Genomic DNA, 27144 nt, shown 5'->3' on the forward strand with positions numbered 1-27144 from the left:
TAGAGGCCATATTTTTCAATGGATTTTCAGGAAAATTGGTCAGAATGTTTACCTTGATGAATCTAGATCAGGTTCGAAACTGGGTCACGTGTTAAAATGTCAGTAGAATTTTAAAAATAGAAAAAAACCTTGTGACCTCTCTAAGGCCATATTTTCAATGAATCTTCATGAAAATTGGTCAGAAGTACACTTGATGATATCTAGGTCAGGTTCGAACTGGTCACGGGGGTCAAAAACTAGGTCAGTAGGTCTAAAAATAGAAAAACCTTGTGACCTCCTAGAGGCCCATATTCTCAATGGATCCCTTTATGAAAACTGGGGGAGAATGTTTAGCTTGATCATATCTAGGTCAGGTTCGTAACTGGTCATGTGCGGTCAAAAACTAGGTCATAGATTGAAAAAAAGAAAAACCTTGTGACCTCTCTAAGGCCATATTTTTTCACGAGATCTTCATGAAAATTGGTGAGAATGTTCACCTTGATGATATCTAGGTCAAGTTTAAAAGTGGGTCAGGTGCCTTCAAAAACTAGGTCATTAGGTCAAATAATAGAAAAAGCTTGTGACCTCTCTAGAGGCCATATTTTTCAATGGATCTCATGAAAATTGGTCAGAATTTTTTTATCTTGATGAATATCTAGGTCACATGTGCTCAAAAACTAGGTCACTATGTCAAATAATAGAAAAACGACGTCATACTCAGTTCAACACTTGGTCATGTGGGGATAGGTGAGCGATTCAGGACCATCATGGTCCTCTTGTTAAGCAATGTTGTCTTAATTTTGGCCCTTTTGTTTTGCTGTTTCTACAGAATGAACATTATAATTTTCAACTGAAAAGAATATGGTGCTTGTAAATATTAGATACTGTCCTTTTTTCAGTTGAGAGATAGAACATTCTGGTTGGCAACAAACATTGATTTCCGCGGGAGAGCCTATCCTATAGCTCCACATTTACATCATCAGAGTAAGTAAAAGCAAACTTTATGGTGCCAAAATGTACCAGGATGAGACTAAGTAGCATGACCACTGTGGCAAGACTATGAGGGCTGTTAATAAAAAACATAGACTCTATCTATTAGATACATTAATGAAGCAAAACAAGAAATACATCATCACGATTGCAATTTTCTACTGAATTCTCTGCAACTTTGATGTGATCATGATCATACAGTCAGTTGATTCCTTGAAAACAGTGAAACAAAATCGGCGCATAGTGATAATTTTCATCAGTGTCTCGACTTTGGCGAGGTGATTTCATCGAGTTTGCCTTGATTTATATCTGTAAATTTGATGAAAAATACCTTTAAGTTAGATATCATCAATTGTTTGGTTAGAATACTGGAAAATGTATGAACATTTAGGTCAGGTGTGCACTGTGATTAGTTGTTTCTTATCCAAGGCGTCATAGATAGACATTAAGGTTGAATCACAATATTTTTTTTTCACACTAACTTTGTTGACTTTTAGCAAGTCTTGGCCATTTGCAAATCGGTGTATGTTTTAGATCAGCACACAGATAATGAAACATTGCTGTGGCATCTCCTTCATTCATTTATAGATATCTGTCGGTGTTTGCCAAAATCTCTACGTAAATCAACCAGTGTGGCAAGAAGGTTTTGGTAGCATGACGTCTTTGGTAAAAGTATTTAAGTATTGAAATTAAACATCAAGGCTATTGCTCAATTTACAGTTGATTTTGAATGAACTGGATTTCTGTGGCATTAGTTTTACAGAAGGGTGGCTTTTATCTTAACCCTTACCCTGCAAAATTTCTATAATGAATTTGTCCATCTTTCAATTTGGACAGTACCATTGATTTTTAAAAGGGGTGGTTAACATAAAGATACTGACTGAATGGCAAACAGTGCAGTCAATGATTAGACTGCACTGGTGGCAAGGGCAGAATCACTTTCTGTCAGCAGGCTAAGGGTTAAACTCAAACACCAGTTTATTTTCAATACTCACTTCCAATCCTGAGGTTGGGGGTTCGATCCCCGGCAGCTACTCGGGAATTTTCAGAAACGCTTTTCTGTGTTTCCCACCCAACTAGAGGTGTACTGGTCAGGAACCCAGGCAATCCTTGCATGTATCAGTGCTATTCACTGGGCACGTTAAAGAACCAGGCTGTCTATATGCAACAAGCTAGGCTAAGTTAGCCGGACAAGCCTGTTTCTGATTTCTAATCTCTCTGTCGTGGGGACTTTGTCTCACTCTGTCCCTCTGGTCAGTTCACTCTGTGTCTGTACTAGTAGAGGATGAATTATGCGCCCTGTGTGGCTGCATTTGAACTGTGTAAAGCACCTTTGAACGTGAAATTGATCATGAAAAGGGCGCTATATAAATCTGGTATAATAACATAATAATAATATAATAATTTTGTCTGTTTCAAGAAAAAAGATTCTGCATTTCTATTTGTAAGGAACAAGTTTTATTTAATTTCTTTTTCAGACCAGGATCATGTTAAAGCTTTTATGCTGTTTGCTAAAGGAAAGCCACTTGGAGAGAAAGGTTTAGACTGGCTAAAACTGCATTTAGTAAACCTAACAGAGCATAAGAAAAGGTTTTGTGTAAATTTCTGCTTTTTCTTAGGGCAGTAACTTGAATATATGTGTTTTACATGTCAGAGTCTTAGGGGGCCGCAGCTGTCGAGTGGTTAAGGTTACTGACTTCTAGTCACTTGCCACTCATCGATGTGGGTTTGAACTTCTCTTGGGGCAGTGAATTCTTTAGGTGAGGAAGCCATCCATCTGGCTTACAGAAGGTTTGTGGTTTTACCCCGAGGTCTTCCTCCACCATCAAAGCTGGGAAGTCCCGATATGACCTATGATTGTGTTGGTGCGTATTAAACCCAACACTCTATGTCTGCTATAATATCTAAATAGTTTACAAGATTCCTGTGAAATTTTACACAAATAAGCCGCGCCATGAGAAAACTAACATAGTGCATTTGCGACCAGCATGGATCCAGACCAGCCTGCACATCTGCTCAGTCTGGTCAGGATCCATGCCGTTTGCTAATGGTTTCTTTAATGACAATAGGCTTTGAAAGCGAACAGTATGGATCCTATCCAGACTGCGCGGTTGCAAATGTTGGTTTTCTCATGGCGCGGCTCAAATGTTGAATGATGCGAAGTGAATTGCTGGTAAGATTCAGGTATTTACCTTCAAGGTCAACTTTACAAAGATTTTAACCCAGAAAAGCTTGCCCCACAAGCAGGGTAACTCCAGTTAAGCAACTTTCATCACTTTCTAGTATTTTCTCTTGTTTACCAGTGTCATGTGTTTGTAGGGCACTTAGTTTTGTCTGTCCATACGCCCTTCTGTTATCCCGAATTTGTGTTGTGCATATATAAAAAAGTATTTGACCAAGAGTCATCAAACCTAACAGGATTGTTATTTAGCATGCGGAAGTATGCACCTGATGTTTTAATTGGGATTTCACACAGCCATACCAGAGTTATGACCTCTGATATAGTCAAAACTATACATATAGTGATAAGAGTGGGGGCACCAGTTACCTGTGGACATACGTGTAGTTATTACTTAGATCATCGTGTAAGTACACATTACAACTTGTTCTTTAATTTACCTTTGTTGTTGTTGTTTTTGTTATCTAGATCATCGTTAGAAGACAGGCTGAAGTATGCTGATGAGATGATGGCAGAAATTCTCGATTCAGCTGACAATCCTCTTACTGTAAGTATAAGCCTTCCTGGTATTTACACTTATCGTGCTGGACATGATTGATTCTGCCTTTGCGACCACTGTAGATCATTATCAGCCTGCACATCCACGCAGTCTGATCATGATCTGCACCATTCGCCTTTCAGTCAGTATATTTTTGATAAGCTCCCCTTTTAACAGTTAATGGTTCTGTCCAAATTGAAAGGTGGACAAGTTCATTTAGAAATTTGGCAAGGTAAGGTTAAGATAAAAATATAAAAAGTTCAATAACCAGGGAAATCGCCCCATTCACATTGGATTATGGCCCTGAATTACTCGAAAAACTGCAAATTTAGCCTTGTTGACTCTTAGTCAAGCACTTTTCATCGGATCTTCACCAAACTTGTTTGTGGGCATAATATTTTGGTCAAGTTCCATAACCAGCCAAATCGCCCCAGGCACTCTTGGATTATGGCCCTTGATTTTCTCCAGATCTGTAAAATTAGCCTTGTCCATTCGAACTGTTTTGATCTGATTTTCATCCCACATGGAATCTCACAAATATCTTGATTCCTTCTTACTCATTAACAAGGCATGCAACATCAACATTATTACCTTTATGATACATAACTGAATATTAAGACAGGCGTATTTTGTGACAGTCAGGCACTCCTGTAAAATATTTTGTTGCATTAACTTTTTTAACTTTCAAGTTACTGTTTCAATCTTATTTCCTAGGGTAGAAAATGGTGGATGACGTCTGATAGTCCTTGGCAGACACTGGCAGCGTGTATAGAAATTGCTGCGGCAACAAGAAGTGGTGATCCTTGCAAGTTTGTGTCACACTTTCCAGTTCATCAGGATGGCTCATGCAATGGTCTGCAACATTACGCGGCACTTGGTCGTGACGTCACTGGAGCAAAGTCTGTAAATCTCAAGTCAGAAGATGAAACACCGGCCGATGTGTATTCTGATGTTGTTGATCTGGTAAGTTTGTGGCAGCCGTCAAATGTCTGCCTGGGCTCATTGTCAGATTCTGTTTTATAAGCCATTGTAACAGAGTGAGAGTATATTTATTGGGGTTATTTTGTTAGTCATTGATAGAGTGGTCAGATTAGTCAATGCCATATCATAACATACATTTGACATAAACCACAGATATATGATAGTGAACGCTATGTTTCGATATTACTGCAGTTGTGTTTGGGTTTGATGCAACCCTGAAATTTGCATATGAATATAAAAAGGATAAACAATGGGTTCATCAGTTTGAGAATGTCTTGGTTCAACGAATCAAAAAAAATCATTAATTTGAAGGCTTCTTTTCTTGCACAGATGCTGGATCTCCATCGAACTTTATCTGTAACATCAGTCTCACTATAAAATCCTCTCTTAAGTCCTTCAAATATGGACTCTTTGCCCTTTCTAGGGGCTACTAGAGCTAGAAATGGAAAAAATATTTAAAGGACCTCTTCTCATGAACTTGTTGATGAATCTTCATTACCTTTGTCTGTAGAGACATTATAAGGTCCACTCTAAATTTTATTCAAATTAGGGCACTAAGCCAAATTAGGAGCCCCTATGGCTAAATATGAAACAGCTTCTGTTTATAAACTTGGACTGGGGCATCTGACATTTGTAAGGTATTCACTTAGTTTGTTCTAATGGGGACAGTCCTTTAAGGGGCCACTAGAGCTAAAATAGCAAATACCGTGAATAACATCTCATGAAGTTGTTGTTGGATCTGTATCAAACTTAAGTAATTCCAGTGTAACTTGGTACCAGTACACATGGAGGGAACTTCATGTGTCAGATATTTTATCCAGTTTTCTCTTTTTTACATGCCTATGAAATGGGACTTTAGGTGGTGACTTGCGTTGGGTGGTTAGGGGGCAGTTTTGATGAAAGTAGTCCTTTGCCAAACTTGCGTAGTTTGTATCCATTGTTCACCAAAATTGGTCATAATATTTATGAGAATATTATGTGGCAGGATTTGATAACAGGGTAGATTGTCCTAGAGGCCCCTTTAGTTATAGCCCTTGAATACAAAAATCTGTTAAAATCAACGTTGTCCGCTGCAAAAATGTATTAGTTCTTATTCAGTGTTTTCTTTAAACTTGGTTATAATATTTTTGGATGTAATATCTCAGCTAGGTTCTTTAATCAGCTGGATCCTCCAAGACTCTTGTTCTTGGAATTTCTCAAAATTCCAAAAAATGGAAGTGTCAGCTCTCTAACTTGTCACAATGTTTTTTGGCGTGATACATAAACATTTTACTTTTACAGGTGAAGAAAGAGATAGAATTTGATATTGAAAATGAAACAAATGATTTTAAAATAGCCACAATCTGTCAACCATATCTGGAAAGAAAGGTAAGAAATATAATTATATTATCAGACATTATTATATACAATATTTGATATCAATCTCTATGCATTTGAATTTTAGTTGTTGGGTACGGAATGAAAAAATTGCGTAAAGTAAATTTGCATAAAGTCAGAGATTAACTCCGCCCCGCCAGGTTGAATAAAACGCACAATACCTTTTTGAGAAAGCACTGTTTTGTAACCTAAAAATATTGTTTTCAAAGTTTCTCTTCTTGACCAAAATTATATTTCTCAATTTCGATTTTTTTCCAAAATAAAACCAGAACAATCAATTATAAAACTGTTTATTTTCATGGACAGGTAATTAAGCAGTCGATTATGACTACTGTTTACGGAGTTACAATGTATGGGGCCAAGCTGCAGATACAGCGTCAGCTTGGATATAAAGAATTTCCCGACGAATATATCCTCGTGGCAAGTCGCTATCTTGCAGAGAAAACATTCAAGTGCCTAAATAATTTGTTTACCTCAGCACGACAGATACAGGTACGGTTTTGTTTATTGCGACACACTCATTATACACTAGAAGGGAGGTGTTATATGATGGTGCTGGTTGTCCCATGGTGATATCTTTTAGTAGCAGAATATCTTGACATAGAATACTCAAACTTGTCAGGCACATTGCCCATGAGCAACTGATGTCTCCTATTGACTTTTAGCTACGTAGTATGGTGAGCTGTCCTACTCAACCTGGCGTCGGCTTCCTTCCATGTCTGCAATTTTGGTTAAAGTTTTGATGCACTTCCCTCTTTATCTCTATAATTACATGATGTTTTTTTTAGTGATTGCGTGATTGCACGGTGTCCGTTGTCCGTGTGTGCGTGAGTGCGTTCGTGTGTCTGTACACTTTTCCTTGTGACATCTCTAGAGGTCACATTTTTCATGGGATCTATATGAAAATGGGTCAGAATGTTCATCTTGGTAAATTCTAGGTCAAGTTCGAAACTGGGTCACGTGCCCTCAAAAACTAGGTCAGTAGGTCTAAAAATAGAAAAACCTTGTGACCTCTCTAGAGGCCATAATTTTCAATGGATCTTCATGAAAATTGGTGAGAATGTTCACCTTGATGATATCTAGGTCAAGTTCGAAACTGGGTCACGTGCGGTCAAAAACTAGGTCAGTAGGTCTAAAAATAGAAAAACCTTGTGACCTCTCTAAAGGCCATATATTTCACAAAATCTTCATGAAAATTGGTGAGAATGTTCACCTTGATGATATCTAGCGTTCAGGTTTCGAAAACCGGGGATGTGGCCGTTCAAAATAGCGTCAGGTCAGGAGGTCAAATATAATAAATAGAAAACCTTGTGCTCTCTCTAGAGGCCATATATTTCACAAGATCTTCATGAAAATTGTCCAGAATGTTCACCTTGATGATATCTAGGTCAAGTTCGAAACTGGGTCACGTGCGGTCAAAAACTAGGTCAGTAGGTCTAAAAATAGAAAAACCTTGTGACCTTTCTAGAGGCCATATATTTCACAAGATCTTCATGAAAATTGGTCAGAACGTTCACCTTGATGATATCTAGGTCAAGTTCGAAACTGGGTCACGTGCCATCAAAAACTAGGTCAGTAGGTCAAATAATAGAAAAACCTTGTGACCTCTCTAAAGGCCATATTTTTCATGGGATCTGTATGAAAGTTGGTCTGAATGTTCATCTTGATGATATCTAGGCCAGATTCGAAACTGGGTCATGTGTGGTCAAAAACTAGGTCAGTAGGTCTAAAAATAGAAAAACCTTGTGACCTCTCTAGAGGCCATATATTTCATGAAATCTTCATGAAAATTGGTCAGAATATTCACCTTGATGATATCTAGGTCAAGTTCGAAAGTGGGTCACATGCCATCAAAAACTAGGTCAGTTGGTCAAATAATAGAAAAACCTTGTGACCTCTCTAAAGGCCATATTTTTCAATGGAACTTCATGAAAGTTGGTCTGAATGTTCATCTTGATGATATCTAGGTCAAGTTCGAAACAGGGTCATGTGCGGTCAAAAACTAGGTCAGTAGGTCTAAAAATAGAAAAACCTTGTGACCTCTCTAGAGGCCATACTTGTGAATGGATCTCCATAAAAATTGGTCAGAATGTTCATCTTGATGATATCTAGGTCAAATTCGAAAGTGGGTCACGTGCCATCAAAAAGTAGGTCATTAGGTCAAATAATGAAAAAACATTTTGACCTCTCTAGAGGCCATATTTTTCATGGGATCTGTATGAAAGTTGGTCTGAATGTTTATCTTGATGATATCTAGGTCAGGTTTGAAACTGGGTCAACTGCGATCAAAAACTAGGTCAGTAGGTCTTGAAATAGAAAAACCTTGTGACCTCTCTAGAGGCCATACCCTTGAATGGATCTTCATGAAAATTGGTCAGAATGTTCACCTTGATGATAGCTAGGTCAAATTTGAAACTGGGTCACGTGCCTTAAAAAACTAGGTCAATAGGTCAAATAATAGAAAAACCTTGTGACCTCTCTAGAGACCATATTTTTCAATGGATCTTCATGAAAATTGGTCAGAATTTTTATCTTGATAATATCTAGGTCAGTTTTAAAACTGGGTCACATGAGCTCAAAAACTAGGTCACTATATCAAATAATAGAAAAAACGATGTCATACTCAAAACTGGATCATGTGGGAAGAGGTGAGCGATTCAGGACCATCATGGTCCTCTTGTTTCAAACTTAAAATAGTTATTCCTCATCATCACCCACACCAAATGGCATAAGGATCATAACTCTGGCACCAATATTTCATGAATTATCCCCCTTTTTAGTTCACCAGAGCACAAAGTGCTCAAGGTGACTTTCTGTGATTGCCATGTGTCAGTTGTCATCTGTTGTTGTCAGTCGTCCGTCATCGTCAACAATTTGACTGTTAACACTCTAGAGTCTAAATTTTGGCCCAGTCATAGTGAAACTCAGGCTGTCAACTGATTCCTATATTCCTATATTTTCCTATATTTTGGATCAAAATCCTATATTCTGAATATACATATCTTCTTCCTCATCTGTATGGTCACTTTGCAAGGCAGTTAAACAGGACATGGGTCTTTCAGGTAAATCAAAGTCTCGTTCAGATGTTTTCTTTCAGATACTCCCCAATGATGAAATACAAGACAATTCTCTGAGATCTCTGACATCAAAAAAGTATAGTAAAGATGACAAACTGGTGCAGAAGTACCATGTCTGTTTTAAATATACAGTTCATGCAGTTTTACCAAAGTTCAAAGTCTTCATTTACTGAATTGTCAACAGGAAGATTTTCTCAGAGACTTACCTACATACTGAGGGGACCATGCCTGCTCTTCCAAACTGGAATCGAAGCACATAGGCAGACTGTTTGTGCTATTAAAACAATTTTTATTTTTAACAGCACATGTAGTCATGGTAAGATAAATATTTTCAACATTTAAGTTTTACAGTTGTGCCATAAGACAACCATGTTGAAAAAAACCATTCAGCCTGTGAGTGTCACTACCTTGTAATAGTAAGACAATGCCTGGAGGAAAGACACATTGGAATGACAAGTGGCTTGATTTAGAGGACGACATTGGTGTTAAATTGTTTAAATGGTGTAAACCTGTAAAAGGAAATACTGAAGTTGCTTACTGCATTTTATGCTGTAAGCAATTTTCTGTAAGCAACAGTGGTTTCATTCAGGTTAAACAGCACTGTAAATCAACAAAACACAAACAGATCTCAGATACTCGTTTTGGTAAAAACACTGCCCAAAAAGTGTTGACCAAGGGTGATGGTAAAACAGTGACTGCTACAGCCTCTGGAGCATCTAATAAACCAGCTACTGTAGGTTCAAGCGGTATTGAGCAGAGGCAAATACAACAGGTATTCACAAGTCACCCTTTGAAACATCAAGTCACAGAATCTGAGCTGTTGTGGTGTTTTAAAGTAGCAGCTGCTGATTTTTCATTCAGATCACGTGATGGCCTTGACAAAGTGTTTCAGAAGATGTTCAAGTGTGATATTGCTGATCGGTTTTCTTTGTCAAGGACAAAAGCATCATACATAGTTTCAGAAGCCATAAGACCATTTTTGACAGAAGCAATTGTGAAGGAAGTGATAGATGGAAATTTAGGGTATGTTCTTATGTTTGATGAAACTACAACATCACAGCAATGTAGACAAATGGACATACTGATAAGATTTTGGAGCAATATTGAGGGAGAAGTGTCTGTGAGGTTTTTGAAAGCTTTTCATTTTGGCCATGCAACAGCTGACATTGTAAGTGAAGCTTTCCTTAAATTAGGGAATGATTTTGAAGTAGACCTACCCATGAAGAATTTGATAAGTCTCTCATCTGATGGCCCAAATGTCAACAAATCCATTCACAGAAAAGTCAATGAAAGTTTGAAAGCAGATGGCAACCCGAGTTTGCTTGACTTTGAACCCTGCGACCTCCATACAGTGCACAATGCTTTTAGAAAAGGTCTCAACTGTTTTGGAAGTGATGCAGAAGAGTTAACTTTTGACATGTATCAGTTCTTCAAGCAGCAGCCAGTCAGAAGAGAAGATTTTAAAGACCTTCAACTGGAGTATGACATGGATGAGAGCCTGTTCCTACGACATGTACCAAGCAGATGGTTGACATTGTTGCCAGCCATGACCAGAGTATTAACAAACTGGAGGGTAAATGTGGATTATTTCACTGTCCAACTTCCAAAATCAATGAAATCCAAGTCTGCACGAAAACAGCTTGAGAGCAATGAAAGGTACAGAAGAATATGTTGTGGGCTTTGTATCAGTCTTCTGTCTTGTCTGGATTGTGATGCTGTTGAAGAGAATGGTAGACATTCTAGACATTGATTAATGTAGAAACAGTAAGACTGTAAGTGTACAGGTAAGAGTTGATAGTATAGGTACCAGTAAATGAAAAAATATGTTGTTGAATACTCCTATATTTTGCCTCAAAACTATCCAAAAACTCCTATATTTGTTGTGAAAATATTCCTATATTCTTCCTATATTTTGGAGAAGACCTGGTTGACAGCCTGGAAACTTGGTCAGAATGTTACCCTCAATAAAATCTTTGCTTTGTTCGATATTGGGTCATCTGGGATAAAAAACTAGGTCACCGGGTCAAATCAAAGGAAAAGCTTGTTAACACTCTAGAGGCCACATTTATGACCCTGTCTTCAACTTGATCAGAATGTTTATCTTGATGACCTCTAGGCCAAGTTACCATCTGGGTCATGTTGGGTCAAAAAATAGGTCACTAGGTCTAGGGACCACATTTTTGATTAATTATCTTCATAAAACTTGGTCAGAATGTTTGGTATCATGAAGTCTTGACTGTATGATTTCGACTCTGGGTCATGTAGTGTCAGAAACTAGGTCACTTAGTAAAATCAAAGGAAAAGCTTGTTTATACTCTAGAGGCCACCTTTTTGCTCCATTCTTCACGAAACTTTGTCAGAATGTTTGTTTTCATGAAATCATGGATGCATTTTAATCTGGGTCATTCTGCCTCAAAAACTAGGTCACTAGGTCAAATGAAAGAAAATGCTTGTTTACACTCGGGCCAGTTTTTGGTCCGATCTTAATGAAAATTAGTCAGAATATTTGTCTCAATGAAATTTTGAACAGGTTAAAAATTAGGTCAGGTTGGGTAAAAAACTAGGTTACTAGGCAAAAATGATGAAAAAATCAATGAAAAAAACACTAGAGGCCACATTTTTGCTGGAATCTTCATTATACTTGGACAGAATGTCTATCTCCTTGAAAACTCAGACAAGTTTTGAAACTGGGTCATGTGGTGTCAAAAACTGGGTCACTAGGTCAAACATGTTTGTTATGGTGTGTTACTCTGGTGAGGGACTTAGGGCCATGATGGGTCTCTTTTTACTTAAGACTTTCAGGTTAAAGTTTTGGTGCACTTTCACTTTATCTCAGTTATTACTAAATGGATTTGATTCAAACTTAAAAATAGTTGTTCCACAATGTCATCATCACCTACATCATATGACACAAGGTCCATAACTCTGGCCCCAATTTTTCATGAATTATACCCCTTTTTTACATAGAATTTTATGTTAATTTTGATGCATTTTCCCAATATCACTGTTATTTCACAAGGGATTTGATTCAGATTTAGAATAATTTTCACCACATCATATGACACAAGGGTCATAGATGTGACACCTGTGTTTCATGAGTTATCCCCCGTTTGTACTTTAAATTTCAGGTTAGAGTTTTGATGCACTTCTACTAACTGCTTGACAGATGACTTTGAAACTTTGACCACTTACTGACCATCATAGTCTCCATATGTAGGCAAGACTACATAACTGGACATGGATTTTGGCTCAGTTATGGCCCTTTTTTGACATAAAAAATAATAAAGTTTCGCGTACCATTCCATATTTTTAACCCATACGTAAATAATTTCATAGTGAAGCGCGCAGTCAACAGACAACTCTTGTAGCCTGTTCCACTGCAATACCTGTTATCTCCTAGACTTAGTGTAACTGTTCCATTGCAATACCTGTTATCTTCTAGACTTAGTGTAACCTGTTCCACTGCAATACCTGTTATCCCCTAGACTTAGTGTAACCTGTTCCACTGCAATACCTGTTATCTTCTAGACTTAGTGTAACCTGTTCCACTGCAATACCTGTTATCTCCTAGACTTAGTGTAACCTGTTCCACTGCAATACCTATTATCCCCTAGACTTAGTGTAAACTGTTCCACTGCAATACCTGTTATCTCCTAGACTTAGTGTAACCTGTTCCACTGCAATACCTGTTATCTTCTAGACTTAGTGTAGCCTGTTCCACTGCAATACCTGTTATCTCCTAGACTTAGTGTAACCTGTTCCACTGCAATACCTGTTATCTCCTAGACTTAGTGTAACCTGTTCCACTGCAATACCTGTTATCTCCTAGACTTAGTGTAACCTGTTCCACTGCAATACCTGTTATCTAGACTTACACGGCTAATGCACTTGGTATACAGTATGTATAAACAGTACTCATTGTATTTCAGAGTTGGTTTGAACAGTGTTCTATTGCAATAGGTAAATCAGGCCATGCCGTGGAATGGGAGACGCCATTAAATCTGGTCTGTATCCAGCCCTATTATAAAAATCAACTACAGCCTCCAGATATGCCAGACAAAATCTACAACCATCTGATCATTCAAACACACGCACTGAGGTGGGTACCAACATTTCCTTGTTCAGTATAAGAAAAATCTTTTTAGTTAGTTGGTAGAAAGTTACAACATCCAGTCTCACGTTTTATGAGGAGGTACTATTGTGTGACCCTTGTCAGGTTCGACTCGCAGAGTAACAAAACCTTGTATATGTAACTATTTTCTGTTGATATTTAATTGTTAGAGTAAATTACAACCCAAAAATGTAAGTAGAATAAAATCTCAATTTCAGAATAACAGTAAAAATGGTATTTCTTTATAGTCTTATAATCATAGTTTAACCTTTAGCCTGCAGGCGGCAAGTGATTCAGCCTTTGCGACCAGTGCAGACCAAGATCAGCCTGCACATCCATGCAGTCTGATCATGGTCTGCACTGTTCGCTATTCAGTCAGTAAATTTTCAGTAAACACCCCTAGTAATTATAAATGGTATTGCCCAAATTGAATGATGGACCAGTCCATTATAGAAATTTAGCAGGCTGAAGGTTAACTACTTACAATAGTGTCTGATCACTTGATATATTGTTTGTAACTATTACACTTATATAAATCTTGAATGTATTGTAAAAACAAATTTTTGCAAGAGTTCAATTTTTGCAATGTTTGAGAGGCCCTACGTCTCGCGAAAATTAATCCTGACTTAAATATTTACCATTATACTGGTAAGGATACCGTTTTAACAATTTGCAAATATTAAAACTCGCAAATGTACTTAAAATTTCAAATTTGCAAAATTTTGACCTAGAGAAGATACGTGCTTTTACAGTAGCAGAGTTGTTTAACTGTTGCACTAAAAGTCTTTATAGTTTCTGCTTATTGGTACTTTTTCAGAATTGCTGATGTAAACAAACAGAGAAATGGATTTCCTCCAAATTTTATTCATTCCTTAGATTCAGTCCATATGATGTTAACTTCTCTTTACTGTTACAGGTAAGACTTTCTTTCTTTACTGTTACAGGTAAGACTTTCTTTCTTATATAAGGCATCATTAGCAGGCTAAACTGTTACCATGCTAGACGGTATTTTATTCTGCCTTTGTGACATGTGTAGATCATGATGAGACTGCACATCCGTGCAGTCTGATCATGATCTGGAATATTTGCACTGTTCGCTATTCAGTCAGTATCTTTTTGGTATGCACCCCTTTTAACAGTTAATGGGTTTTGTCCAGATTGAAAGACGGACAAGTTCATTTTAGAAATATAGCAGAGTAAGGGTTAAATTGCCCCTGAACAGAAGGCTGTACTAAAGAACATTTTGAAAGTGCAGTGTCCAGTGTACATTATAAAGTTGGGCATTGTGCTCACTGCTACAAGTAGACACCGTCGTTTATATGACTGAAAAATTGTTGAAACCTGAAAACACACACATTGTTTTCTTCTCATGAGCTTTTTGATGGTTGTTCACCAAATTTGGTGAGACGCATCCTTGTGTAGACAGCTCTAAAGGCACTTGAGGGCCACTAGAACTAAAAACTAGAAATGAGGAATCCTAGATTGCTTACAGAAGGTCGGTGGCTCTGCCAAGGTGCTCTGATAAAATAATACCATACAACAGATGAAAGATAAATACAGAAAAATAACCTTTACATGACATCCTATCTTGAAAGACTTACTGGATGTTCACCAAACTTTGTCAGAATCAAGGTCGAGACGTCAAGGTCCACAGCTGCGGCAGTGGTGTGGGAGACATATTGATTTACTCCAGTCTGTGTGTGTGTCTGTCTGTCTGTCTGTCTGTCACAAAGCTTGTCCGCACTCTAAGTCGAACATTTCTCATCCAATTTTCACCAAACTTAAACAAAATGTGTTTGACCATAAGAGCTCTGCCAAGTTCGATAACTAGCCAAATCGGTCCAGGCGTCTTGGAGTAATGGCCCTTGAATTACCAAAAATCGGCCTTTTTACTCTTGTCCGCACTCTAATTCGAACATTTCTCATCCAATCTTCACCAAACTTGAACAAAATGTGTTTGACCATGAGACCTCGGCCAAGTTCGATAACTAGCCAAATCGGTCCAGGCGTTTTGGAGTTACGGCCCTTGAATTATCGAAAAATTGGCAGTTTACTCTTGTCCGCTCTCTAAATCCAACATTTCTCATCCGATCTTCACCATACTTGAACAAAATGCATTTGGCCTTAAGACCTTAGCCAAGTTCGATAACTAGCCAAATCTACCCAAGCACTTTTGATTTATGGCCCTTGAATTACTGATTGGATCCACTCATCCAGACCATATAATTGAATCCACTCGTCTAAACCATCTAAAGAAACTAGACATTTTTCATAGGGGCAGTTGTGGGAGACATGCGCTTTTCTCAAAAGCATCTCTAGTTTATTTATGGGTTTAACATCGCACCGACACAACTGTATGGCAACTTTCCAGCTTTTGATGTTAGAGGAAGACCCCAGTTGACCCATCGTGCATTACTTAATCATGAGTCGGCACTTTGGTAGAACCATTGACCTTCTGTAAGCCAGCTGGATGGCTTCCTCACATGAAGAATTCAACACCCCGAGTGAGGGCCAGACCCACATCGATGAGGGGCAAGTGAGTCTATGCCAGTGGTCTTAACCACTCGACCACGGAGGCCCCTTATTAAAATATTAAGCAAAATACGAAGGAGAAAATCTTGTCTAAGTGCCATTGTTCAGCAGTTTTAATTTTTATTTTTGCTGTTTCTGTATGCAGCAGTAAACATTGGCATGCAGGGACACTATAGAGATGACACTGCTGTTGTGTATTCTAAAAACTTTTAATCAGCACAGATGGTTTAAGTAAAAATATGTGTCAAGTTGCAGCAAAGAATGCAGTAGTTTGTCTTGTTTGTAGAAAATTTGAAATAAAACCTTCAGGTTGTTTTGTTAAAATTGATACGAATATGGCATTGAAAATTGTATGAATAGATTAATATTGAAAGTGTAGATAAATGCTGTTTTCTACAGGTGTAATAGATTGCGTGGGAGACATATTGATTTACTCCAGTCTGTGTGTGTGTCTGTCACAAAGCTTGTCCGCACTCTGAGTCGAACATTTCTCATCCGATCTTCACCAAAATTAAACAAAATGTGTTTGCCAATAAGTGCTTGGCCAAGTTCGATAACTAGCCAAATCGGCCCAGGCACTTCGGAATTATGGCAATTGAATTACAAAAAAACCACTTGGATTTCTTGCGCAGTAACTGTTTTGACCTCAAAAGGACGCCTATACTACCTCATAGGGGTACTTTTGGTGTCAGAAAAGCGCATGCACATGTGCTCTAAGTAAACAGTATATAAAGACTGACTTACTATTTAGATGATAGGCAGTTGTGGGAGACATGCGCTTTTCTCAAAAGCATCTCTAGTTTTATTTATGTATTTCATTTTCGTAAATTGATCTGTTTCAGGAAAGGTCTAACGTACAGTTCTGTACATGATTCATTCTGGACCCATGCCTGTGATGTTGATGAAATGAGTAAGGTTAGTACTTCTAGACTGATGTTTGGTTGTTGAGGAAATAATTAACCTTTACCCTGCTATATTTCTAAACTGGACTTATCCATCTTTAAATTTGGGTGGTACCACTTCATATTCAAAGGGGTGTTCACTGAAAATTTACTAGCTGAATAGCGAACAGTGCAGACCATGATAAGACACCATGGATGTGCAGGCTGATCTTGGTCTGCACTGGTTGCAAAGGCTAAAGGTTAAGCAGAGTAAGGAAGGTACGAACCCACACCTGCGATGTGGAGTTAGATATGTACTGGAGGAGAGTCTGCCTATACTGTGAAATCATTAATATTCGTGGGGGACTAATTTTCTTGGATTTCGTGGTTGTGTCAATCCACGAAATTTAATCGCAACGAACAAGTAAAATTCCCATTCATTTGATATCAAAAGTTGAAATCCACGAATTCATTTCCCCACGAAATTGCCATTTTGACCAAAACCACAAAATTTTATGCCCACAAAATTTAATGATTTTACAGTATCTTGATAACAATAAAATCTATGAAAAAATCCTTGTGAAGCACGGGATGCAACAAGGCAATATAACAACAGGGTCAGTTTGATCAGGTCTTTTAATGTGGGGTTATAAATTGTGAAACAATATTATGTTCAGAAAGAGTTGATTTATGCCTCAACTTGTAAGGTTATTAGCCTTTAGCCTGTTGGCGGCAAATGGTACTCCCTTTGCGACCAGTGCAGACAAAGACCATCCTGCACATCCCTTCAGTCTGATCATGGTCTGCACTGTTGGCTATTCAGTCAATGTATTTTTGTTAAGCACCCCTGTTAACAGTTAATGGTACTGTCCAAATTGAAGATGGACAAGTTCATTATAGAAATTCAGCAGGGCTTTAAGGGTTAACTTGATATTGTAGACAATAAGACAAAAGACACTGTATGAAGTTATAGTTATCACCGTTAAGTTACAGTGGTACTGGAAACGTCAATATTTTTCCATACACTTACGCCTGAATTTCATATTGGGTGCGTGACGCCATTTAATGTGTGTCCATGCCTGAACTCTTTTATTTAGATTAGTATTGTCAATCTTATTCAGACTATTGAACAAGTTCATAATATTTACACTACATTTAATATACGTGTAGATACGTATGTAATAAAAGTTATTATCTTTGCATCTGGAAATATGCACTTGTTTATTAGCGGAAGAATATTGTGCTCCTGAAGTCGCGCAATATTTCCACTGTATAACTTGTGCATATTTCCTGATACAAAGCTAATGGCCTATAAATCCTCCACCTGTGATTCATTTAGATAAGTTGTTGGTTTACTCATGAAGGAACAATAAGTACTAGTTATAAGGAGTCAGTGGCACTGTGGTTAGCAGGTTTGACTACAACACCAGTGGACCGGGTTTGATTCCTGGTCGCGGCTGATATCCCGACTAGTGTTAGGTGTGATTAACTAAAATTGGTACTGTTTCCAGCAGTATTGGCGTAGACTGGATGCTGGGGAGGTAAATATGATACCTGCTGTGGGCTCTGCTGGAAATAAGTTGTTCCATTCAAGGTTGGGACTTCCGTTGACTACCCACGTTAAACAAGAATGCTTCACTTTACTTTACAAATTCCAGGAACATTTATGAGGTTAACTGCCGTCCATTACCTAACTGAAAAATATCATATATTTCTGTTCAAACAAACTGTTATTTGTTATGTTACACTTTTGTAACACCATTTATAATGCATGTAATTGCTGATATGTGCCTTGCAAAGTTTGGAACTTTTTTGTTTAAAAAGTAGCATTTAGATACAGTATAAATCTGAAAACATGATGTTGGCTTCCATTGGGAATTCACTTTGATTTACCTTTTTTTTTCCTCCCAGATAACCAGAGAGCAGTTTATAGCATTGCACAATCAACCAATCTTACCTGCCTTGTCAGAGTACTTCATTGATAGATACATTCACAGGTAATTTCTATATTCACAGGTATTGTCTTTATTTGTATTGGAATGTCTTCATAAAAACTATTTCACCACTTTTAAATATTATAAAATATTCCTCCTAGACTCTTCATTAAATCAGACTTTTGCCTGCACTTTGTCTGAACAATTTCCGGTATTTTACACTTTGGGGGAAAAACTTCCAAATTGGCACTGAATTTGCAAATATAGATTTTATTCGCCTGTAATTTATGAAAGATAAACAATGAACACAATTGTCCAGTGGTAACAAGTTGGTCTACACAACCAGGGCTCATGAGTTTTGAGCACACTGCTCCTCAAACTAAAATTAAGAGTTGTCACAAGAGTGACAATATGGCCTTGTCACAGAACTAAGCCACTGTCAAAGCCGAACTTGCTTGACCTTTGACCTACCGGACTCAAAATAGAGGTAATCTGCTGGATATGATCAACCTCCCAATAAAGTTTCATGATCCTCGGCCCAAGCGTTCTTAAGTTTTGTCCGGAAAAGGTTTAAATGTTACGGGTCACTCTGACCTTTGAAACTCAAAATCAGTACGGGTCATCTGCTGGTCATGACCAGCCTTCATATTTAGTTTCGTGATGCTAGTCCCAAGCATTCTGAAGTTACTGTCTGAAATCCGTTCAAATGTTCCAGGTCACTATGACCTTGACCTGTGACCTTCTGACCTCAAAACCATCAGGGGTCATCTGCAGGTCATAACCAACCTCGCTATCAATTTTCATAATCCTAGGCCCAAGCGTTCTCAAGTTATCATCCAGAAACCATTTAACTGTTTCTTGTTATTGTGACCTTGACCTTTGACCTACTAACCTCAAAGTCAAACTTGACCTGTATTTTATCATGTTACACCTGTGTACAAAAATTTATGAACCTAGACCTAAGCGTTCTCATGTTATCATCCGGAAACTGTTTAACTGTTCCGAGTCACTGTGACCTTGACCTACTGACCTCAAAGTCGAACTTGACCTGTATTTCATGATGTAACACCTGTGTACCAAAATTTATGATCCTAGGCCCAAGCGTTCTCAAGTGATAATCCAGAAACCGTTTAACTGTTCAGGGTCACTGTGACCTTGACCTTGGATCTACTGACCCCAAAGTCAAACTTTACCTGCATTTTCTGATGTTACACCTGTGTACCAAAAAATATTTAAATCAGTCAAGCCTTTCATGAGTTATCATCCAGAAACCATGAAAACCAACAGACCGACCGACAGGCTCACTCCTATATATCCCCCAAAACTTCGTTTTGTGGGGGTATAATTATGAGAAAAGTAGAGGTTGTACGAGTGCTTTACACCTGGCTTGCTAAATTAATGTTTCCAAGGCAGCATCTGAAGTATCTTCTTCACAAGTACAATGTTTTATTGATGTTTTAGAGGAGTCACCTGTATAGGTTACTGGCTACAGCAGTAATTATAAAATAAACAACTTAAGGAAGTGTTAATAGGCTTCTACTAAGGTTGTGAAAATGAAAATTTCAGTACATGTATATAAAGTAGTAAGCATCTATTGCAAACTGTCCCATACATTTATCAAGTGTCTCGTAACAGTTTTGTACAGAGAAACTGGGTTTCGTGATTGATTTTTACACACCCTTGAAACAAGACATACCTGTATTGTGTGATCACCTACAGCCTGTAGGTGACATACAGTAGCCCACTCAAATTGAAGCAGTTCAAATCCATTGTTCATCAAACTTTGTCACTATATTGAAGGGCATAATATCTCAGCCAAGTTTAATAACCAGCTGCATTGTAATGGTGGCTCCAGAGTTAAAGCCCTTGAATTACTAGAAGTTAGGAAAATTGACAGTTTCTGCTCTCTCACTTGAGTAGTTCTTATCCAATGTTCACTAAACATGGTCACAATGTTTGCAGGGATAATATATATAACCAGTCAGATACTCCCTGTCACTGTTCAGTTATGGCCCTTGAATTACTCAAAATGGCAAAAATTGACAGAGTCCACTGAATAACTGGAGCAGGTCTTATCCAGTGTTTACCAAACTTATAATGTATATGTATGTCTTTCGATAAAAAATTATGGCCCTTGACTTAGTGGAAACTAAGACAACTAGTCTGCTCAAGAAGTCGAGTATTTTCAAAGTCAAAAGTAATTTGCTGTGATGGGCATATATTGTTAGTTTGACACTCTTGTTTAAGGCTTACTACTTAATTCTGATGAAATTTTGATGGATTGAACATTGAATTGTACAATAAATTGTTGGCATACCTGTACAAGGATGAGATTTTAGCCTGTCTGTTATTGCAGAAACTCAAACAAAATGTCTATTTTTCAGATGGTTTTCAGAAGTTAAGTAAAATTTTAGGAAAAATTAGTTTTCTGTGATTGCAAAGGTACAAGTGAAATGTTTATTTTTCAGAGGTGACTTAACAGCTGAGCAATGTGCCAGATTACATAAAGTGTTTACGCAGCTTCCTGAAAGAGGTATGTTTATGATATTGTACATTTAGACTACCGTGAAATATTTAACATTGTTGACACAAAATTGCTTGGTTTGGGTCAGAATGTCTGTTTAGTGGGAATATGAATTTCTGGATTTTAAATTATGAACACAAGGCCTGTTGGAATTTTACTTGTTCGTTTGGATTTAATATCACAGAGTGATACAATGTAGAAATCCATAAAAATTAGTCCCTGGGAATATTGATGATTTCACAGTACTCATTCCTTTGTGAAGTTCAATTTTTAGCTTGACTATTGGAAGAATAGGGAAGCTATCCTACTCGCCCCGGCGTCAGCGTCACACAAATGTTAAAGTTTACGTACCACCCCAAATATTTTCAAAGTCCATTGAGATATTGCTTTGATATTTGCATACTTGTTGACCATCATGACCCCAGTCTGTAAAAAGGAGGAGGCAACTCTATCAAGCATTTTGACTGAATTATGGCCCCTTTTCGACTTAGAATAAATGTTAAAGTTTGCATACCACCCCAAATATTTTCAAAGTCCATTGAGATATTGCTTTGATATTTTGCATACTTGTTTACCATCATGACCCCAGTCTGTAAAAAGGAGGAGGCAACTCTATCAAGCATTTTGACTGAATTATGGCCCCTTTTCGACTTAAAATAAATGTTAAAGTTTGCGTACCACCCCAAATATTTTCAAAGCCCATTGAGATATTGCTTTGATATTTTGCATACTTGTTTACCATCATGACCCCAGTCTGTAAAAAGGAGGAGGCAACTCTATCAAGCATTTTGACTGAATTATGGCCCCTTTTCGACTTAAAATAAATGTTAAAGTTTGCGTACCACCCCAAATATTTTCAAGGTCCATTGAGATATTGCTTTGATATTTTGCATACTTGTTTACCATCATGACCCCAGTCAGTAAAAAGGAGGAGGCAACTCTATCAAGCCGTTTTCGACTTAAAATAAATGTTAAAGTTTGCGTACCACCCCAAATATTTTCAAAGCCCATTGAGATATTGCTTTGATATTTTGCATACTTGTTTACCATCATGACCCCAGTCTGTAAAAAGGAGGAGGCAACTCTATCAAGCATTTTGACTGAATTATGGCCCCTTTTCGGCTTAGAATATGCTTATTGCAATGTTACAGTTTTACTCATAGCTTATATTATACTATCAAGCACTGAGAATAGCCAAGCGCGCTGTCCACTAACAGCTCTTGTTACTACCGGGTATTTAACTTTGACAAGTCAGCAGCTACAAATATTGATTTTCAGATCTGTTCAATAAACATCCACATGTGAAGATTGAGTTTAATCTGTGATTCTTAATTATTTTAATTGAATTTTAATTTAGAATACAAGATATATATAGACAGTTATATAATGCACAGTACTGTAATGCTTAGATTCATATATAGAAGTAAAATTTCATTGAGGTATGTTGTAATTTCAGGAGAATTTGACCTGAACGAGATCCTCCGGTCGCCCTATTTCTTTAGCTGAGTATGAAGACTAGGTACACGGGTTTACTTCTTGTCGTTGGTATGGCTTGAACCTTCAAGAACTACGTAACTTCAGCTTGTAACAGCTCTGAAAGGAACAGAAGGCATAAGGATTTGAACAAATAAAAGTATCTGGTACTGCTGTTGATAGGTTATTGATATAACAGAGTAAATGGACAGTTCTGCATTATTTGCATGAACTATCTTTGTGGACAGAATGATGCATCACAAATTCAAGAGTTTTGTTGAAATTGAGAATCGACTGGTCTTGCTGTCGTCGAAGAAAAAAAAAAGAGAAAAAGGTGAACTAGAGAGTAAACAGTGATTCTAGGTGGAAGATTGGGGACATTTAATGGAAAGCAGAAAATCTACCTGATTAAAGTAATTGTTTTAAAATGCAAGTACTGTGTCCAAAGCCTCTGTTGACTTTAAGTGAGACCTATGTTTTAACAAAGGAGTTTGTAGATGTCATGTTTATTTAAGGCCATTTTGTTTTCTACCTGTATCCCTTCAATTAGGGAAGTTGTCGGTTCTTTACAGGATTTACGTGAGCACAGTGCCAGTTCGGGTTCTAATTGACTTGTGACGTCTCCAGTGTTGTTACTTTATGGACCTGTTATGACAGTGGGCAATTTAGATGCAATTATATGAGCCGTGCCATGAGAAAACCAACATAGTGGCTTTGCGACCAGCATGGATCCAGACCAGCCTACGCATCCATGCTGTTCGCTAACAGTTTCTCTAATTGCAATAGGCTTTGAAAGTGAACAGCATGGATCCTGACCAGACTGCCCGGATGCGCAGGCTGGTCTGGATCCATGCTGGTCGCAAAGCCACTATGTTGGTTTTCTCATGGCACGGCTCATATATTCTCCGTATGCAGTTATGGCAGTCCCTGGATAGTAGTTGTTGTGTATAAGATACATTAAAGACCGAGTTATGCTGAAGTAGGATACTGAGGTTATATAGTCTCACGGAAATGTCTGATAGTCGGTACACGTGTACCATGACATAAGTGATTTTCATGGTTTTGGCCAAGATAGCTATTTCTTGGGCCTAAATTAGTGGATGTCAGACTCAAAACATAAAATATATATATATATATAGGAATTTTTTGTGTGTTGGGACTACATTTTTTGTTGATTCAATAACACAGATATGTAGGAATTTACAGATTAAGAATTCTTCTTAAACTGTGATAGTTGAATTAAGTCTCTTTTTAAAAGTCATTTGTATAAAAGAAATTGTTTAAATTTAGACTGGTAGTGTGTCGTGATACCTGTACAAGAAGGCAGAGGAGGATAGGAAAAATTGTGCTTTTGAAATGGATTTTTTTTTTTTTTACAAAAGTCAAGTTATATTTTTAATAGGCATAATATATGTAGAACATGATAGTATGAGTCTGAAAAATGGTTGATAAGCTAATCTTACGGCTCTCCCATGTATGTAAATATGAGCTGTGCCATGAGGAAACCAACATAGTGCATTTGCCACCAGCATGGATCCTGACTAGACTGTGTGGATGCGCAGGATGGTCTGGATCCTTGCTGGTAGCAAACGCCCTATGTTGGTTTTCTCATGGCGCGGCTCATATGTATGATTTTGAAAGTCAAAATTAGGTTTTACAAGTGTTTCATGAACGTGGTCTGATTTTGATGTCACACATATTTATTGTATTACAGAATGCTACATGTACGTATATTTGTGTAAGTGTGGAGTATAAACCTGAATTATCAAGTCTCATTTGTCAGATTGTAACTTTGCCTTCTAATAATACATGGACACGTCAGTTCTGTGTACCGGTAGTTGGGAGCTGAGTTAGGAGGGTATGATTGAACCTTCTATATAGACCTTATCATGAAATAGAAGTGATTATGTCTATGCAAATTAGGTTGATTTCAGTATTATATATCTACTTGTGTTCTCATTCCTTAATTGTTTGTGATATTTTTCATTTAAGGTGATTATTGAATTGAACAAATTTGTGTTAAGACCAAAATTTCATGTCTTAAACCTGTATATTTTTAGTTTGACAGTACACAGTATATGGAGAGCTGTCGTACTTGCCCTTGTATCCATGTCAGCAGATTGATGCACTTCCACTTTCATCTCTTATTATTTCTTAATGGATTTGATTCAGACTTGAAGTAGCTGTTCCTAATTATAATCAACATTATATAACACAAGGGCCATAACTCGCAGACAAGTATTTCAGGAATAATGCCCCTTTTAAACATAGAATTTCTATGCACTTTCACTCTATCTTTGTTATTATGAAATGGATTTTATTAAGATTTGGTAGTTGTACACAGGTGCCCGCTTGTGATGAAATAATGCACGGAGGGGCACCTGCGCTCTTCCTCCACCATCAAAGCTGGAAAGTCGCCATATGACCTATAATTGTGTCGGTGCAATGTTAAACCCAACAAAAAATAAATAAAGTAGTTGTTCCAAGTCATCATCCATATCATACCACACAAGGACCTTAACTCCTGCTCAAATAGTGCCACTTATATTCTTAGAATTTCTGTTCAGTGATTTCATATACTTTAGCTTTATCTGGATTATTACTGAATGGACTCGATTCAAACTGGACAGTTGTTCAACAATGTCACCCACATATTTGACAATGCCTGTTAAGTGTAGATGTATTTTGCATTTTATTTTCTGGGATCGATGGAGATTGGGGGGGGGGGGGGGGGGGGGGGCACCCATTCTCCCCAATTTCCTTGCCTTATTCATCACTTCAGAAACTTCACACATGGAGTTTGTTTCCTCTGTTGAAATTTACCCTTACCATTTTGTCATTTATTCACTCTAGTGATAGCTTTAGTTTTCTCAGGTTTGCTCTATGTCACTATCCAGCATCATAATAGTAAAATGTGCTGTCTCCTGACGGCTCTTGTTTTGCCTACCAAGTGAGGAAAGAATAAATGTACAAGTCCTCACTAAAACTTTTTTTTTAAAGTGATAGGCATGGAAAATGATCTTACATGTCTGCCTTTGAAGGCAGGTATTTTCCTAACCTTTCAGATAGCAATTATAATGCTTAGTTTTTCATTAACTCAGGCTCCAGGCAGTAAAAACATGCTTGAAAAGATCCCTTGAAAATACAGAATGCAACCAACTAACACAAAACTCTCGTCTTACACAGACAGGCATGCAAAATCCTTGTTGTATTCTGTTCCAAATGGCATATTACCAATTTGTTGTGCTGCTTAAAGCATATCTTTAATGATTTTTATACACATTGTTTTGTCATAGAAAAGCTTGAATAAAATTTGGAAAAAAAAAAAAAATTTCTGAAAACATGTTTTGTATCACTGGTGCTCTTTATACGTGGTATAAGGTAAAGGTCTTGTTTATCTTAGTGTCACCCCTATTGAAAGGGCCAGCCAGTTTGGCTTATGAGACACCTTTATTGTGTGTACCAATTGCCTCCCAACTCCTACCACAATGCTAGGAGGATAGAAGTTGGTAACCGTTCATTTAACTAGCTCGCAGCTCACGAACCAGCCTTCTTGAAACGTGTCCCATGACGGACATCCTCCAGACGAACGCTTCCCATGGGGCTCGAATCTTTGACCTCACGATCCCGAGGCGGACGCCTTAACCACTGTGTCAGGGTGACCAATAGTATCAGAGGTTCAGGTAAATTCAGACTGAACCCTATACTCCCAACCATGCTTGAATCATGAGAAATACAAGTCTCGCAATAGCTGAAGAATGTAAGAACTCGAGTAGTCAAAAGATGCCAGTCTCAATACTCGAGTTTCTGACTGGTTGTGCCCGAGTGGCATTCATAAACAAGTGTGTTATAAGTGTTGAAGCACAATGAGCAATTGCATTTACCCCTTACTTCAGTGTAAATAGTAACAAACTTGTTTTTTCATTCAAAAGTACACAAGGATCTAATATTTGACAAAACTATACTTTTAATTCAAAAATGTGCCAAGTGCTTATACTTGACAAGCTAGACAGACATTCATTCAAAAGTATGCAAAATACTCGGCAACATACACTATAAAGCTAGCCAGACTTTCGTTCAAATGTATGCCTTGAGAAAGCTAGACAGACTTCCTTAAAAAAAGTATGCAAAGTAGTTCTACTTGAGAAAGCTAGACAGACTTTCTTAAAAAAAGTATGCAAAGTAGTTCTACTTGAGAAAGCTAGACAGACTTTCTTAAAAAAAAGTATGCAAAGTAGTTCTACTTGAGAAAGCTAGACAGACTTTCTTAAAAAAAGTATGCAAAGTGCTTATACTCAACATTTTTTAGCTCACCTGTCACAAAGTGACAAGGTGAGCTTTTGTGATCGCGCGGTGTCCGTCGTCCGTGCGTGCGTCCGTCCGTAAACTTTTGCTTGTGACCACTCTAGAGGTCACATTTTTCATGGGATCTTCATGAAAGTTGGTCAGAATGTTCATCTTGATGATATCTAGGTCAAGTTTGAAACTGGGTCACGTGCCTTCAAAAACTAGGTCAGTAGGTCTAAAAATAGAAAAACCTTGTGACCTCTCTAGAGGCCATATATTTC

General features: G+C 37.7%; 1 protein-coding gene across 2 annotated transcripts in view; it reads left to right on the top strand.

Annotated features, from left to right (window-relative positions):
- Nucleotides 1–24625, top strand: part of LOC123527721 (DNA-directed RNA polymerase, mitochondrial-like) — a 74955-nt gene extending 50330 nt beyond the window's left edge. Inside the window, exons 22-33 of one of the 2 annotated variants that reach the window (XM_045307360.2) lie at nt 879–963; nt 2448–2559; nt 3617–3695; nt 4401–4649; nt 5949–6035; nt 6351–6536; nt 13051–13220; nt 14050–14148; nt 16607–16679; nt 18557–18642; nt 21048–21112; nt 22560–24625. In XM_045307360.2, the coding sequence (XP_045163295.2) occupies nt 879–963; nt 2448–2559; nt 3617–3695; nt 4401–4649; nt 5949–6035; nt 6351–6536; nt 13051–13220; nt 14050–14148; nt 16607–16679; nt 18557–18642; nt 21048–21112; nt 22560–22609 (1341 nt within the window). In that variant the 3' untranslated portion in view covers nt 22610–24625. Of the gene's footprint in view, nt 1–878; nt 964–2447; nt 2560–3616; nt 3696–4400; nt 4650–5948; nt 6036–6350; nt 6537–13050; nt 13221–14049; nt 14149–16606; nt 16680–18556; nt 18643–21047; nt 21113–22559 lie in introns of those variants that run through there. The other variant, XM_045307361.2, reaches the window with a different exon arrangement.
- Nucleotides 24626–27144: the final 2519 nt, after the last annotated feature.

Source organism: Mercenaria mercenaria, chromosome 14 (assembly GCF_021730395.1).
Source record: "Mercenaria mercenaria strain notata chromosome 14, MADL_Memer_1, whole genome shotgun sequence".
NCBI lineage: Eukaryota > Metazoa > Mollusca > Bivalvia > Venerida > Veneridae > Mercenaria > Mercenaria mercenaria.